The sequence below is a fragment of the Eptatretus burgeri genome, chromosome 1 (genome assembly GCF_056783735.1).
Source record: "Eptatretus burgeri isolate ZD-2024b chromosome 1, Ebu_testis_v1, whole genome shotgun sequence".
In the NCBI taxonomy this organism is placed as follows: Eukaryota; Metazoa; Chordata; class Myxini; order Myxiniformes; family Myxinidae; genus Eptatretus; species Eptatretus burgeri.
This window is the reverse complement of record NC_140961.1, coordinates 78451506-78466682: the sequence shown is the minus strand read 5'-3', so window position 1 is coordinate 78466682 and position 15177 is coordinate 78451506. Positions and strand designations below refer to the sequence as shown.

At 42.9% G+C, this 15177-nt stretch overlaps 1 protein-coding gene across 2 annotated transcripts in view; it reads left to right on the top strand.

Annotated features, from left to right (window-relative positions):
- Nucleotides 1-15177, top strand: part of LOC147034803 (EF-hand domain-containing protein 1-like) — a 68271-nt gene that overhangs the window by 51025 nt on the left and 2069 nt on the right. The window contains exons 9-10 of one of the 2 annotated variants that reach the window (XM_085889652.1): nt 2513-2662; nt 4439-4475. In XM_085889652.1, coding sequence (XP_085745778.1) covers nt 2513-2662; nt 4439-4475 — 187 coding nt within the window. The remainder of the gene's footprint in view (nt 1-2512; nt 2663-4438; nt 4476-15177) is intronic. The other variant, XM_085889643.1, reaches the window with a different exon arrangement.

Here is a 15177-nt window from a genome sequence, read left to right as displayed (position 1 = left end):
ATACTTATTATTATTAGAAATGTTCCCAGCTCGTTTTTGTGGATTCTTTCATTGATCCAGCATGGTCCCAATCCTAGCTTTGCCGGGACTTTATTCCCAAAGATCCGTTCCTTTTATCCGGTACCTCCTTGGCAGTGTCGCTCGGCTGCATCCGATCCGGTAAAGTGATCCGATCCGGTAGAGTGATCCGGTTCGGACAAGGCGTACCGAAGTTCATGTTCCCGGGTAATTAAATCACGTGATTAATTAGGTAACCCGATTAACTCATAGACGGGAGGACCCTAGATTATGCGGTTTAGTTATTGGCGTCCACAATCGGTTAAGCATCCCACCGCGTCATGGAATTATCCGTGTGCGACGGCCTACAATTCCTGGGAGTCTGGTGGGAGCCGAGATAACTTCCCTCACCGCATGCTCTTCTCACCCGACCCCCGGCCCACAACAATACATTTGTCTCTTCAAATTCAGTGATGCAGAGATTGGCGAACGCTTCATCCCTCCTCCTCCTTCGTATGCAGCACAAGGCTGTGGGAAGCATCATTGGCTGAGGGCGCAGCTGTGCCACTGATGCAGTGCCCCTATTACTAAGACACTGGTACTAATTTCTCTGATCTCAGAAGGATGACAGGCCGAATCAACTCAATCTGGTGTTGATTCAACGGCTGACAGGAGCTCAAACTCAGAATGCTAAGATCCCAAGCAGGCCACCTTAACCGCAAAGCCAACACCAGGCTGGACTTCATCCCGAAGCCTTAGGAGCAGGGCCCCTTCAAGCTCAGGGCCCTAGGTCATGGCCTAACTGCCCTATTCCTTAATCTGGCCCTGATTACCAGGACTCGATGCCCAGGGTGCAATTCACTGTTTTGAATGCATTGGTAAAACGTCTCACAACTACTATAATTGAGATGCACCCAGTGACTAGTTGGTGAGTGGAGTGTACCTCCACGTCTGGCCCTTCCAATGACAATTGAGACAGCAGCAGTTGTTTTGAAAAAAGCTGGTTGAAGTTTTTTACTCTGATGAAGGGTTAATGCTTGAAACATCAGCTTCTCCTTGTTTCCCACAGCAGTTACAATATTTTTTTATCTACGTCCTGTTGATTCCATCCATCATTCTACCTATCCGTCAATGCAGACTGACACAAACCTTCACAAAGATTAATTCTTCCATTGTACTCTGGTTAAATATCTGACTTGTGTAATATTGCAGATGTTTTGACTGCTGTCACTCTTTCGTGAACATTTTGACGATGGGGCTCACATGTCGGGAGGAAAAGTGGATGTGATAGTCTGGAAATTTCTGCCCATGCGGGTATCTCAGTTTGGCTGATTTTCCTCTAAAAGAGGAAACTATCACCTGAGATCCTCGCATAACAGTCACCAAAGTTCAGCCATGGAGACGAGTGACTCAGGGGAACAGCAGCACGGTGCAGCAAGGGGGCAGAGCAACAGATTGTTGGATTTTTTCTTTCTTTCTTGGATTGCTGCTTCATGCCCAATTTTCCCTTCCTCGTCTTGCAGCCCCTTCTTGCTGTGATTGAGCCTGTATCCAGCTTGTTCACCCTCTGTGTCCTCTTCTTGCTTTAATTTTTCTCCTTGCCAATTCTTGCTCCAACTGTTCCTCTATCCTGCTGTTGGTGTGTTTCTCAGATCTCCACTGTACCGTGTCATGGCTCAAGGGGGCAGCGGGGGAGAGGGTAGGGAGATTTAAAGCAGTGATAATTGAGCTTATTATTTATTGTTCCTTGGAGTACAAGTTTGTGATTCATTATATTATTGGATTGGAATAATTTTAATCTGTTCTTGCCTGTGTGATCATATCACAATCTCATAAATTTTTTTTTTTTTTTAAATAAATGCTGACTTTGTCCTCACTTCTTTCTGAATCGATGTTAATCCAATGAATATGTATAGATCCAATTTCTTAGAACAATTGCAAATACATATATCACTCAACCAATTTTTGTGATTGGATCACAAGGTCTTTTGTCCAATCGTGGATAATTTCTCCAGGATAGTGAATTTCCCCTCTTGGTCTGCGCCGAGACCCCAGATTACTTTGTGCACTATTTTCTTCTCGTGACTTTGCTCTTGCAAATGTTAAACAAAAATGTTAATAAGTGCCCTTTGTGTGCTCAAAAGAAATTTTTTATTGAGTTCCATTTCCAAGTGTTTTCAATGTAGGAGGCCATTAGGTCCATGAAGACTGTGCTGTGGTTGTTTGTTCATGCTCTCACCTTTATAAAGCATTGAGCAAGGAAGCAGCACATACTATTTTTTAAATCTTTGGAATAACTCATCTGGGGTTGGGTTCAAACCACCGACCACCCAGACTCAGAACAGACACTCTAACCATTACACCACCGAGTCTGGTTCTCAGGATGATCCTTTGGGTTTTTGTTTCATTCTTACTAAACTTCAGGAAAAATTTCCTCGATGACTGACTAAACTTCAGTAAATGTTTGACCAAATCACTAGCCTTTCCATGTAATGTTCCTTTTTCCTGTGTGCAGTGTTCAAGCATCGCTTTATCATCATAGACGCCGATGTCTTTGTGTTAAGATACATGGAGAGCCAAAAGTCTACATTCCCTGAGACAACATCCTTGTCCTTACAGCAGAAGTTGGACAAGAACAAAGCCAGCGATGAGGAGACACAGACTGGTAATGGACGCTCACATATTTATCATTGTCTGCTCGATTTTTGCTTTTGCACTTATATCATTATTTTATTTATTTCTTCTTTTATTTATTTCTTGACACTTATTTTTTTAATCTATTTATTTATTTATTTATTGATTGATTATTGCCTTATTTGTTTATTTGAAATGATGGCTTGAGATCGAGCTTTGTTCTGATTTCTCTATGGATAGATGTCGTAAAAAGGGGTTTTTATTGTTCTGGTGATGAAAGCACGTGGAAAACTCAAAATATACACAAGAAAGATGTCAGATGCCATATTCTCTGCTCTGAGAGGATGCCTTCAAAAGCTGAGGATACCTATTCTCTGAATTGTTTTTGTTGAACATTTTTTGTTCATTGGTTTTTAATTTGAAGATGTAATGTACTTGCACATCTCATCGAGTGCCTTCGCGCATGTGCTGTTATCCTCTGTTTGTGTGTCCTTGTACTGGCTGCGTGCTCTTGCGGGGCCTTGTTCAGATCTCTTGTGTTTCCTCTCCTTCAAAAATTGTTTCATTCAAAACTAGCAAATACATCCCGTCGCTTTGCTGACGGTAATATTAAGGATGGTGGAGTAAGAAGAAGGGGAGGGAGAGAGGAGGGAGGGTAGGGTGAGGGGAAGGAGTGAGGAGGGAGGGAGACCGAGGAGGGGTGGGGGGCAAGGAGGGGTGGGGAGTGAGGAAGGAGGGGGGAGCAAGGAGGGGTTGGGGAGTGAGGAGGGGTTGGGGAAGGGAAGGCAGTGTGAGGGGAGCAAGTGAGAAGGGAGGGAGACTGAGGAGGGGTGGGGGTGCAAGGAGGGGTTGGGGAGCGAGGAGGGGTGGGGGAAGGGAAGGCAGTGTGAGAGGAGGGTCTGTCCGGACATAACCACCATCTGGACATAACTACCATCCGGATACATGTGGAGATAACCACCTTCCAGATACGCGAGGCGATAACCGCCATCTGGGCATAACCACTGTCCAGATACATCAAAGGAAGGCAACGTGAGGAGAGGGCAAGAGAAGGCAGTGTGAGGGGAGGTTCTGTCTGGACATAACCATCATCCAGATGACAGGTATACAAAGGGGGGGGGGGAGAAAGGGTTCGAAGAGCGAGGAGATGGGGAAACCAAGCAGGGGTGGGGGAGTGAGGAAGGAGAGGGGAGCGAGGAGGGGTGGGGCAGTGAAGAGGGGTGGGGCAGTGAAGAGGGGTGGGGGAGAGAGGAGGGGTTGGGGAAGGGAGGGCAGGGTGAAGGGAGGGGCAAGAAGTGGGAGGGGAGGGGAAGGCAGCATGAGGGGAATGTCTGTCTGGAAATAACCACTATCCAGACACGTGTGGAGATAACCACTGTCCAGACACATGTGAACATAACCACCATCGGGATACCTGTGGAGATGACCACCATTCGGATATGTGCAGAAATAACTACCATCCGGGCATAACCACTGTCCAGATACGTTCAGAGACAGAGAGAGGGAGAGGGAGAGGGGTGGGGGAGACACAGGGAGAGGGGAGAGAGATGGCAAGGAGCACAGGGGGAATGGATGAGAGGAGAGGAAGTGTGAGGATGAGGAGGGGGAATTCCAGGAGATGTGATGTCCAGTTTAACAGCACACATATTGATGAATCACCCTGCCTATGAAACACCGGGATGACAGTTTATGGTTGGGTCGAGATTCAAACCCAGGCTGGACAGCTTTGAGTGAGTGTACATACCTCTTGGCTATCCTGCCATGATGTTAATGAAATGTTTCATTTTTTCTTTTTGTTTTTAACTAGGCCGAAGTGACCACAGAATAATGCATGGCCATCGCAGGTGAGTGGCCTCTGAACATTGTTCAAGTCGATTGACATACAGTATTCAGTGCGAATAAAGTAGAGCATTCGCCAAGTGGCTTAAGCACTCCAACAAAACAGTTGATAAGGAACGGCTCACTTGGCACGTGATTAGCAATCACCAAACCGTCATATTAAACATAAACCTCCCAGAAACACCCAAAATATCAAAAAATATATATGTATTTGTGTTCCATGGTGAAGCTCGTGGAAGACCTAATACACAGAAATATATAACAAGGCAAGAGACAAGAGGGGTGGGAGAGGGAAGTACAAAATAGTGGGGAACAGAGACAATAGGAGATCTGTGGAAGGGAGAGGGATAGCGCAGGGTACACAGGGTAAATAGGATGGAACTATGGGGACTTTCAGGAAGGAAAACAGGGAATTTGAAGGAGGTGGGTTTGGGATGGATGAACAGGAGAAGTAAAGATCGAGATTTTGGATGAGGAAAGATATGAGGTGGTGGTGAACAGCTGTTTTGAAGACCTGGAAGGAGGAGTGGGATTGAAGAGAGTGTGGGAGTTTGTTCCAGAGGTGGAAAAAAACTAAGAATGAAAGAGTGAAGGTGAGCAGTGATTCTTGATTTTGGCAGTTTCAACAAAAGGGTTTTTTTGGCAGACCTTCTGCACCATGAAGACATATAGGGGAGGGGTGGCAGATCACAGACAGAGCGGGGGGGGGGCAAGGCCAGAGAGCAGACTATAGAGGAAGAAAGACCACTGATCTTCCTCCGGTAAGAGAGTAAGAGACTCAAAGACTCAGCTTCATCACGGGTGATACCAATGATCCTAAAAGCCTTGGTTTTCACAGTGTGAAGTTGAGCTAGGTATGAGGCAGGAGCGCCACCCCAGAGGGAGGGGGTTGGGGGGGAGCAATGCTCCATCAGACTGTGTGTGAAAGCTTCTTAAGTGGTGAGAAGCTCAGGTGTGCCAAGGAAGGACTTTGTATGACGTAGGATGCCCAGTAGGCGACTAACTTTGGAGGTCAGCTTGGAGATGTGGCTTTCCAGGTAACGATCTTGGCAGATAGTGAGACCCAAAAGCTTGAATGAAATATATCCTAATTGGACAAATTAACACTTTCTAGCAGTCAGAACTGCTGCTAAGTTCAATTCTGGAGCTTAAATTTTGTAATTCTGCTGAGTTTAGAAGATTCTCGAGGTAATGGCATGTGCGGAAATGAAATAAAGCCACGAATGCTGACGTCTCCGGGCGTTTATAAGCATTGCAATGTACCCAGCAATTTGTAGCTATTATGAGCAGGCATTCGATAATATGAGTGAGGAAAGCAAAAAAAAAACTTTATCATGAAGAAATTGTTGCGGCCTGTTTCAAGTCAAGGCATGGTTGAGCGGGCCAAAAAACATGGCGGCTTTAGACCCCAGCGAGGTTACCCAGCATATGCCTTCAGACCCCAGAAAGTGAGGCGGCTGAGGATCGCCTGATGAAGGATATAATTAAATAAGTCCATTAATTATCTTCAAAAGGTTTGTTTTAATTAACTGAAACATCTAATTTTCACCCATGCACTTCCTTGCAGTTCCCTTGGTATGCATGCACGGTTTCAGGCTGCTCGGTTTCATGGTTTTGGAGTTATGGAGGAGACACACACACACACACACACACACACACACACACACACACACACACACACACTGGCACACTGACACATACGCTGACATTTATTCGTCTAGATATTCAGAGACTGAAAGATATGATGTTTTGTTGCAAGAAGCATTATTTTAAAACACTACATGTACAAATGTTACCCTATTTTCTCTATCTTCTGGGATGTTTAATTTTGACAGTGCATCCTCGTGAGCGTGCCAAAGTCTGAAGACTCGGTCTCGTTTCAGGTGCTTACTGTATATCTTCCTAATTTATTGGACATCCTTCATCGGTGAATGAACACTCGTTTTACTCTGCATACATTACAGATTGTGTGCAGCAAGTTTCACCTCTTTACAAAATATTGAAATTTTTTGTGTTTTTTTTTATCCTGAAAAATAGACTGTAGTGAACACACAATCATGTTAAAAGATTGGCCTTTAAAATCCTACTTAAATCGTCCTTATGAATGGAGACAGACAAACACACAAATACACATTGTTTTTTATTGGGAGATGTCTGACTCTCAGATTGGTTTTGTTTTTACCTTCGTAGCATAAAACAAATGACATCAGTATCAAATAAATAGATCCAGGATAAACAGCCACCACAAGCAAGGAAGTAACATGATGTCAGTGATAAGACAATTGCAAATGCATCTGCTGAGCACATCTTGATAAGGACAGAAGCAGAAGTGAAAAGAGTGAGATGAAGAAATGAAAAGTAAAAACTAGAAGGGCACTCGATAGAGCACATACCTCTGCCACGTAATGCCTGACCACGAGAACATATCGTGCCCAATACATTTTTGAAATATCATGCTATACAGTACTATATCGTTTTTGGCCCCATCTCATCTCTCAACAGTTCGTCCTTGTCACACATCCAATCTGTCCACCAAATTTCATCTGGATCTGTCCACAACTTTTTGAGATATCTTGCACAAAAACAAAAATAGCTTTCAGACATGTAAAAAATAAAAGGAAATGCAAAAAAAGGACAACTGCACTGCAGCAGGTGTGATTCCAGAAAGGTGTGGGGAGGACACCTTTTTCCTTTTTCAGAGTACCCTTTGTCATCTTTAGCCTTGAGTGAGCGAAAACTCAAATGATGACTAATATATAATCGGTCTTTTTAACATTATATATTTTCTTTGCCTATACATGTTCATAAAGTCTCTGAATTGCATCGCAGCAAGTTATAAAGATTCAGAGTATTTCAGTTTCCACACAATGCCATGGGCAATCAGATGTAAAAATCCTGGAAATCTCAAAATGTTTCAGTGTAAAAGTTGAAAGGGAAACATTACACCAAAATATAGTCCTTTCCATACTTTTCAATGAAAAAAACTGTTCTCTTGAAAATATTGGTTAGCTTCAGAGAAAACTGAATGTAAAATTGTCTGGTCTTTGATACCTGTTACTGCACTTCAGCATTCATACACATACGTGTTGTATTTGTCGCAGTCTGAACGTACTGTTACTGTTCTAGGAACTGTATGCATACAAATGTACAGTTGTCCCAAAGTTAGTTATGCCATTAGTATATGTGCAGATAGATTCCTCCCTTGTGTGTAGTGGGATGACACTGGCGTGCGTTGCGATGGGCTTTTAGTTAGGATTATAAATAATTTCTCCCATTTTATTTTATTTCCCCTGTTGTTGGAGCCGCAGTACCTTCCCCTCGCTTGCTACTCTCATTTGGGCTGGACAAGCGCTTCACCGCCTACTCGCCTAACCAGCGATTCGTTTTTCGAGGCAAAATCTTGCAGTCATTGCTTCTTGGCGGGTCCTCACATGCGTGGAGTGGGCGGGCTTGCCGGCCTGGCCGAAACCCCGCCCAGAAAGGGCGGACCCCATGAAGGCCCTGTCCAATCGGGACGGACGACGACGTCAGCTTCGCCAAAGGCCCCTCTTCGCCCAAGGAGATCTATAAAGTACGAAGCGATCCTCAGAGGAGGGTTGAGTGCTTTGAGTTTGTGGAGTTCATAGTTGGATTTGAGGGTTCTTTTAGTGGGGGTGGTTGAGTTGGTGGAAGGATCTTGAGAAAGAAAGAAGGAAGGTCGTTGGATCTTTGGTGGTCGGAGAGTTCGGTGGGTTCGTTGGCGTTGTTGCAAAGTGTTTACTCACGTCTCACCTCGGCGGCCCACGCTCTCCACTCAAGCTCTTTCACGGACACGAACTCCACACGTACGGTTGTGGCTGACCAACTCAACCTTTGTCAGGTGCCGCACCATGGAGCATCCCTTCCCCCGAGACTCTCAGGTACCGAGAACTACGACCTCAACTCTCCCCTTCCAAACTGCGAAAGGTCCCCTTTTCTTTGAATGGGGTTTATTTTGTCTGAGTGTGTGTCTGAGTGTGTGGCGCCTGTCCTTTAAGTAAATTGTGTAAGATTTTTAATTATTGTAATTGTTGCTTATATTAATCTCGCGTGAGTCTGCACTGTGTCCGCTTTTATAAGTTCTGTAAAAATTGTCACACTATATCTCTCTCTTCTTTCCCCTGCATAACACACCAATATAGGCCATGGGCCAATCACCCAAAATGGACTTCTCATTACCATCTCGGTTGGCAAAGGTTGACTGTACTTTTTTGAAAGATCTTTGTCTGTGCCAACTTTTTGGGTATGATTGCTACTCCAAATCGGTAGCTTTATTGTAGTTTTTTGGGAAAATAGGCATTTTTGGGGTAAAATCGTGTTTTTTGAAATGTCAACTGTAGAAAAAATATCTGCAACAAAACAACATATTTGAGACTTGGAATAAATAGTTATGTAAAGTACAACCATTTTGGTGTGCTTTGTGTTGGGTTTCAATCGCCGGTTACCGTGGCAACAGCCATTTTAAGGTAAAATACATGGTTTTTGATAGTGAAACTTTAAAAATTCATATCTCAGAAATGAAAAATGATTTTTGAACCATTTAAACGATAAACACATACTGATGCATATGGGCAGTTTTTAAATTCCATAGTATGAGGGTAGGTTTTAAGATAAATATATCGTTTTAGGGTAAAACATCACATTTTGAATTGCATTTCTCAGTAAACGGAGAGAAAACCCAGTTTTTTGAGCATTTTAAATATTTCTCAATTTTATAAAGTATCAAAAGTCCATTTATCACTGTGGATGTGTTAGCATACTAGGTTGGATGAGATACCTAGTTCAAATAGATTGACGTTGCCATGGAAACGACCAATTTTGGGATAAAACACATTTTTTGATGGTGAAAGTTTAAAAATCCATAACTTGGTAGAAATGTAGTATTTTCGAGTAATTTGAAAGCTAGCTACCACCCTGACACCCTAAGGCTGTTTGTTTGTTCAATAGGTAGAATAACCTGCAGGCAGCTGTCATGTAAGTGTCTTAGATTTACATTCCTTGATTGCTATCATCATCATCACTTTCATCATCTGCATATACGGTTACGTTTGTGTCTGCTTCGTCATCCTCATATTGGTTGTCACACATCTGGTTTTTACACATCTTAGTGCATTTCAGTCCGTTTCGGATGCACGTACAGTTCTTTGCATCACAGTGGCGTACACAGCTACAGCTCATGAGCTCCAAAACAGCTGATGGAGCTGGTGGACCAGTCATCCAGAGAATCTCAAGGTCACCGCTGTCATCTGTAGACCATCCACAATCTGTTGGTGGGATTACTTCAGGAGTGCATTCAAGGGATCTACGCCATATGGCTGCTTGGTAATTTGCCCACTTGGCATGCTGGGACAGGCAATCTCTGCATGGTGGCAATTGTGCTGAAATCATGTTGCCCCTCTTTGATGTGAAGAGCTGATAACGACACTGGTTGACTTCAACTATAGCTCTGTTAGAAACATAGAGATGGCAGGTGAATGCTTCAAGCTTTGCAAACAGTTCATTGGTTCATTGGACATTTGCCATGACCGTCCAAGCTCACTGAAGCACTGTTGATAGTCCACGGTCTTCTTGGTAAGTTTTAGTGCATTCAGTTTTCCCTTTCCGGCAAATGCACTGACCGTATTGCACCCCATAAAGGCGTGCAAGCCAATAAGGCCTTGCAGACATCTTCACCAAGGGCGTTGGCAATCTTGGTTATGTCCATGTACTTTTGCCAAGTTTTTGTTCCAACCTTCTGATACATGGGTGAACGGATGATTTTGCTGAAACCAATGCAAAGTACCAGAATGTCCGTGTCTTCAGCAGTTATCACAATAGCGTTGCACCCATTTTCTGCTGCTCTGCTGGCATTCAGAAAGATACGAATGTCTGCCTCTTCCTGAATAGACTTCATTTCCATGACTTCGTCTCACTGGTCCTTGACAAGCTTGAAGCATCGTTCCTCGCATGTAACGTACAGAACTTTCATTCCCAGTTTGAGTCGGTTCTCTGGCCTTTTCTATTCATCTACGACAAATCGGATGAAACAGGTTTTGTTTGACGAACTGCGCAAGAATTTCCGCCATTGCCTAATTTTGTGCCCTCGACTGATATTCTTGAACTCTAGACCCTCCGTTGCTCCACGATTCGATCTTTCTGCATTCTTTATAGATTGTTTGCGGTACATGTCAAAAACTACGTCGATTTGTTGGCTATTTTCACCTTCATGAAGTGCATGAGCCAGGAAACTGTCTGCAACTTCTGTGAAAGTCTGATTGTCCCCTTTCTAGCGCTGAACTAAACTCATTCCATCGATAAATAATGGTTGCAGACGGTCTAGGGATATTCTCGGCCTACCATGCCATCATTGGTCAGTTCTTTGGCGAGAGCAGCTTTGTTTGTTTTCCTCAAGGACCCCTCAGACATTGCTAAGGACCATGGAATGGGCCCTATAGGGTGTCCTCAGACTTCCTGCAAATCAAGGTGACGGCTCTCAGCAGCAAGAATCATGTGGGCGAACAGTTGTCTGTCAGCCTGAAGGATTACCTCTTTACCATCTGCCTTTGTCACACGCTTCTTTTTAATTAGGTTGGAGAAAGTTTTCAGGTTTTGTTTCGAGATTTTGCCGTGGAAGGCTTCAACTGGAGGTGTTGCATCTTGCCGCTTTGGGGGAGGCAATGACTCTTCCATGATCAGTCAGTCACCTGAAAAGAAAAAAAGATGTAAAAACACTGTAATATTTAAATACACTTAACAATGGTTTCTCCACAAAATTACCGTTGCCATGGAAACGTCAGTCCAGTTCAACTTATGGATTGCCATAAGAGAGAATTCATATAAATTGTTAGCCAAAATGGACTTTTGATATATGTTATGATTGAAAAATCTTTAAAACCAAAGACTTCTCAAAATCTCTGCTTTGACAATTATATCGAGGAATGCTATTGAATAGTTGATGGTTTCACCCTCAAACGAGATAGTTTGATGACAACCTGCCCTATACATTGAAATAAACAACTTTCTGTGTGCATCTAGATGGTTTTAGCCTTCAGATCTCTGAAAAATATTATTTCACTTGCAAGCTCTGAATATTTCAACTTTTACTGTCAAAAAACGTGTTTACCCACAAAATTGATCATTCCCATGGCAACGCCAATCTATTTGAACGAGGTAACTCATACAACGAGGTAACTCATACAATTTATATATCACTTTACATGTACTAGTGTACATGTAAAGTGATATATAAATACATGTAGACTTTGGATACTGTGTGAAGTTGATAAAATAAAAACAGTCCTCTTATCTCAAAAAACAGGGTTTTCTGTCAGATTAGCAAGAAATGCAATTCAAAATGTGATGTTTTTACCCTAAAACGATATATTTATCTAAAACCTACCCTCATACTATGGAATTTATAAACTGCCCTGATGCATCGGGATGTGTTTATCATTTAAATGGTTCAAAAATCTTTTTTCATTTCTGAGATATTAATTTTTAAAGTTTCACGATCAAAAAACCATGTTTTTTTTTACCCTAAAATGGTTGTTGCCATGGTAACTGGCAATTGAAACCCAACACAAAGCACACCAAAATGGTTGTATTTTACATAGCTATTTATTCCAAGTCTCAAATATTTTGTTTTGTCACAGATATTTTTTCTACAGTTGCAATTTCAAAAAACACGATTTTACCCCAAAAATGCCTATTTTCCCAAAAAACTACAATAAAGCTACCGATTTGGAGTGGCAATCACACCCAAAAAGTTGGCCCAGACAAAGATCTTTCCAAAAAGTACAGTCAACCTTTGCCACCCGAGATGGTAATGATCACCCATCTGGCCCATGGCCTAATAAACTTGTTCCTGTACCACATGTTTTTCCTCGCCCAATGTAAATAGATGATTGTAGAAATGTTCCCAGTTCGTTTTTAGGTCATCTCTGCCGAGATGACCTAATAAAGCCGGACCAAATGTCCGTCCGTACGTCCGTCAACAATTTTTCTTTCCGATCTTGATGAAACATAGTATGTGGGTAGAGGTCGATGAGTGTTGCACAACGATATAACTTTTGTCAGGGTTCAAGGTCAGGGTCAAGGTCACGAGGTCACGTAAGTTATAAAAATCGTCATTTTCAAAACCTATCTAGTCTACCATTCTACAAGATATTCGGCAACTGTTTATTGATTATGATAGTAAAAAATATTATCTTGTATCTAACTGGACAGATTTTTGAATTTCCGTCCCGTTTGGCCGCCACGTAACCTGGAAGATGGTGAAAAACACTTCCCGGTACAAAGAAAACTTTTTACTTCCGGTCTTGATGAAATTTGGTATGTGGGTAGAGGTCGATGAGTGATACCCAACGACATATTTTTTCCCGGATTCGAGGTCAGGTTCAAGGTCACGGGGTCACGAAAGTTGTGAAAGTTGCCATTTTCAAAATCTATCTCGTATGTCATTTTAGGAGATATCTGGCAACTGTTCATCGATTATGATAGTAAAAAACATTATAGAGACTAGCAATACCCATGCACATGCACGGGATAGCAGTACAACATAGCTGGTAGCAGACGACAGACCGTACATGGGGAATGACAAAAATACGCATTGTGCAAAATGCAAGTGGTACTATGGAATGCCAAGACTTCCCAAACATTGTCGGCATGTCCGCTAAGTGCCACAGCAATTTCATAGGGATCGTGTGACGGCGAGCCGAGTTTTTAGTGTGCAAGCTTGGTATTATAATAGAGATGACAGTCAACCCACACGGGGGCAATTTTTTTCTTTTCCTTCATTGGTCCAGCATGGTCCGGATCTGAGTTTAGCCGGGTCTTTATCCCCGATAATCTGTTCATTCCAGCCAGTACGTCCTTGGCAGTTCCGCTCGGCTGCATCCGATCCGGAGTTGGTAGTTGGTACTCTACCGTAGTTGGTAGAGTGATCCGGTTCGAGCAAGACATGCTGAGGGCGTGGTTCCCCGGTAGATGACACCGCATGGTTAATTAGGTAAATTGGTTCGAGACAAAAAAACCCTATGCTACGCGGTTGAGGTATTGGCGTCCACGGTCGGTTAAGCGACCCGCCGCGTCACGGAATTGTCCGTGGGTGACGGACTACAATTCCGGGAGTCTGGTGGGAGATGACGTAACTTCACCCACCTAGTGGTCGTTCTCGCCACCGGACCCCGGCCCGCAACAGTACACTGATTCACTGAATATGTCACTTCAAAAAAAACCCACCATAATGATATACAATGTCCAGTATAAAAAGGTTTGCAATTGTACAATCAATCAATATAATAATACACAGATCACAGTGAGTCTCCATAAACACTAACCACTGTAATTCTACTTTGTACACATTGGATGGGGCAGCCATTTTTTTTCCTTGCACCATCACTATATTTGGAGTACGACCATACTTCATGACAACAGTAATCAATGAAATAGTCTCTAGTTAGAAGGTTAAACAAAAAAAGATTGGAACTCAAAGTCTGCATATCGCTGTATAGCAAGTACAACATATAACCTAATCATCACTTTGACAGCTACTGTCATTGCCATCATAGCAAAGTTCAGTGTCATCACGATTTGCACACTCACCACAATGGCATAAGTCAGTGCAGTGCAGCTGATGTCAGCTTTATAGCAAGAACACCTGTTACTGTTACACACAGATATTTTTGCAGCGACAATTAACATATTGTTGAACAGCATCATGAGCAATGGTATTTTACCCCAACTGATGATTAGCTCTGAATCTGTTGTCTTCCAGCCAGGTGTTTCTGGTGATTGGGGGGGGGGGGAATATGCTGCTGTATGCAACACCTGTCAATCTTGGCCTGGTATTTTGCTTGAAAAACATGGAGCTTGAAGCTTTCCTTATTTGGAGGCTGTAAGGTATCACTGACCTTGCCAACTCTAAAGAAATTGTACCAAATCTGGTTAATGTCAGCACAGTTGTAGTTGGTTTGTATGCAGCCTGTGGCTGCTGGTTGCATCATTTTGTGGAAGCACAGCTGTGCCACTGATAGTGCCCCTGTTACCAGAAAGCTGGTACTCATTTTGCCAATCTCAGAAGGATGACATGCTGAGTCAACCCACCTGATGTTATGTCAATGAGATGACAGGGACTTGAGCTCAAAACCCAAAGATCTTAAGCCAGCTACGTTAACCATGAAGCCAACACCAGACTTGTCAGCGCAGTCTTTCCACCCATGTACAGTGGCCTGCAAAAGTATTCACCCATCTTGTTACAAGCATACAATATGTTTTTCTGATGCATACTTATTTGGGCAGTGTATAGGCAACTGATAGCTCTGTACAGGCCAAAAAAAATACCTGGGGTTATGTGCATGAAGCAATAACATATCTGCTGTTTATAATTCAAAACACCTCAATGTACTGGAAAACGTGGGGACAGGAATACTGGACTGTAAATGGTGGAGACTTGTAATACCCTTCTCCGCCTTAAGGTGGCGCGACACGATACACATTTCCATAGAGAATTTCCGCTTCACATTTTGGTGTGTTCTGAGTTAAAAGAATGTTTGCAATTGGTCAATATTAATTTGTAGTTTTTTTTTGGTTTAAAAAAAAAAATTCGTTATACTTGGCAACACTTTGGTTTCTCAATAATTCATCAGAAATCTCGATCGGGTGAAAGGGAGGGCAAGGTTTCCCATTACGCTTTAGAACTCGTAACAAGAA